The sequence below is a fragment of the Priapulus caudatus genome, unplaced genomic scaffold (genome assembly GCF_000485595.1).
Source record: "Priapulus caudatus unplaced genomic scaffold, Priapulus_caudatus-5.0.1 Scaffold90, whole genome shotgun sequence".
Classification (NCBI taxonomy): Eukaryota; Metazoa; Priapulida; class Priapulimorpha; order Priapulimorphida; family Priapulidae; genus Priapulus; species Priapulus caudatus.
Genome location: NW_014577151.1, coordinates 475,453 through 477,486, shown reverse-complemented (window position 1 = coordinate 477,486; position 2,034 = coordinate 475,453). Strand labels below are relative to the sequence as shown.

The window sequence follows — 2,034 nt, the reverse complement described above, 5'->3', positions numbered from 1 at the left end:
GCCGACAGTTTCCTGTAAATTCCGTCTAAATCCTACGTGCAACCATATACGCTGCCGGCGCCATTGTTCTCGTGGTTCCACTGTTGCACGCTTACACTAATATATATGCTTATAGCGTCTATGTCCCCCAGGGTACTGCCGGAACGTACTCTGGTCACTATTTGATATGGTTAGGGTTAAGATTAGGGTTAGGGTTAGGGATAGAGTTAGGGTTAGGGTTAGGGAGTAGGCGTAGGCGACTCCCTAGACTCGTTAGTGGAGTAGGAGAGGTACGGTCCGGCATATTAGATAGTACCAGGGTACGTTCCGGTATACCGGACCGTACCCAGGGTACCTTCCGGCAGTACCCCGGGGGACATAGACCCTCTCAGCAATATATATAGTGTAATATATATATATTAGTGTAAGCGTGCAACAGTGGAGCCGCGAGAGCAATGGCGCCGGTAGATACAATAATGTAACCCAAACCCAAGAGGATAGGGTTACAAAGCCTCCCTATCCTTTTGTGCGGGGGAATGCCCGAGTGAATCACTCGGGCCGGTTTGCTGGTGCGTTTTCAGAGACCTGAACTTCCAAACTGGGTTTATTCTCAACACGAACCTTTCTCCGCTATCCGGGAACTTACTATGTATCGCAATACTCTGTATGAAACTAATATAACCTGTTACAAAAATTCGAAGTGACGAGCGGTGGATATTTCGAGCGCCATTTCTGTTGACCTGTGATGTACGCATTCCCTATGCGCATAGCGTTCGGCTAACTTCGTCATGACGTCACGACTGACAGCAGGCATCCTATGATACATTCGATCTTGGAGTCGAAGTTAGCCGAACGCTATGCGCATTGGGAATGCGTACGTCACAGGTCAACAAAAATGGCGCTCGAAATATCCGCCGCTCGTCACTTCGAATTTCTGAAAACGCACCAGCAAACCGGCCCGAGTGATTCACTCGGGCATTCCTCCGCACAAAAGGATAGGGAGGCTTTGTAACCCTATCCTCTTGGGTTTGGGTTACATTATTGTATCTAAGGTACCTGGGTACTGGGACACATAGGTACCGGGACACATAGGTACCGGGACACATAGGTACCGGGACACATAGGTACCTGGGTACCGGGACACATAGGTACCGGGACACATAGGTATGGACCCCAGCTGCCGTACCGCCAGCAACGGCCCTCTTATAATCCTTGAAGTTGAACCCAAATGACACTACAACTACTAGTACTAGTAGTAGTACTAGTACTAGTAGTAGTACTAGTAGTACTAGTAGTAGTACTAGTAGTAGTACTAGTAGTAGTACTACTACTACTACTAGTTGAACTACATACAATTACAACTACAAAAGTACAAGTACAAACTTCAAAACTGACAAAAGTAAGAAAACCATTTTAAGAATTACTATCTGTTTATAGTTAACCCGTATTATGTCTATAACCTGTATTTTGTAATTTCATTTTCTGTGAACACCCTAACAGTAGCTGAATGCGTGTGTCTATTCACAAGAAATACACCGGCTAAAAATAATTGTAAAACTAGACAGGGCGCTGCCATCTTTATTCTCGCACGTAGCTCTTGTAATCTCGCGAGGAATTTAGGAAGCGACCAAGTGAGCATACATGCACGAAGCACAAATTTTCGCAAAAAAATACTTCTCGGGTGATCACCGTGATATTGCGCATGCGCAAGCACGGTTTCAGGCGTGTAGTACGGACTGAATACAATAGGAGAAGAATATTAATAGATATCATTATCATATATATATATGGTTATATGATATCTATGGAGAATATTGCTTTATGAGGGAGAGAGGGGTGTGAAACCGAGAAAAAGTGGTAGAGGAGCTATCTGAGGGGCGGTAGAGGAAGAAGGAGACCGGGATGGGCGCTCTCCTATTCATAAGGAGGGGGTACAGAAAGTTGTCTTCTTCCCGCCTCCCTCCCTTTCTCCTCCCGCCTCCCTCCCTGTTATATGATATCTATGGAGAATATTGCTTATGGGAGAAGAGGGTGTGAAACCGAAAAAAGTGGTAG

General features: G+C 45.6%; 1 protein-coding gene across 1 annotated transcript in view; it reads right to left on the bottom strand.

The window, feature by feature from the left end:
- LOC106804858 (ER degradation-enhancing alpha-mannosidase-like protein 2) overlaps positions 1-1,561 on the bottom strand; it is a 13,001-nt gene extending 11,440 nt beyond the window's left edge. The window contains exon 1 of the mRNA XM_014806216.1: positions 1,440-1,561. Within this exon, the coding sequence (XP_014661702.1) occupies positions 1,440-1,555 (116 nt within the window). The 5' untranslated portion in view covers positions 1,556-1,561. The remainder of the gene's footprint in view (positions 1-1,439) is intronic.
- Between the last annotated feature and the right edge of the window lie 473 nt (positions 1,562-2,034).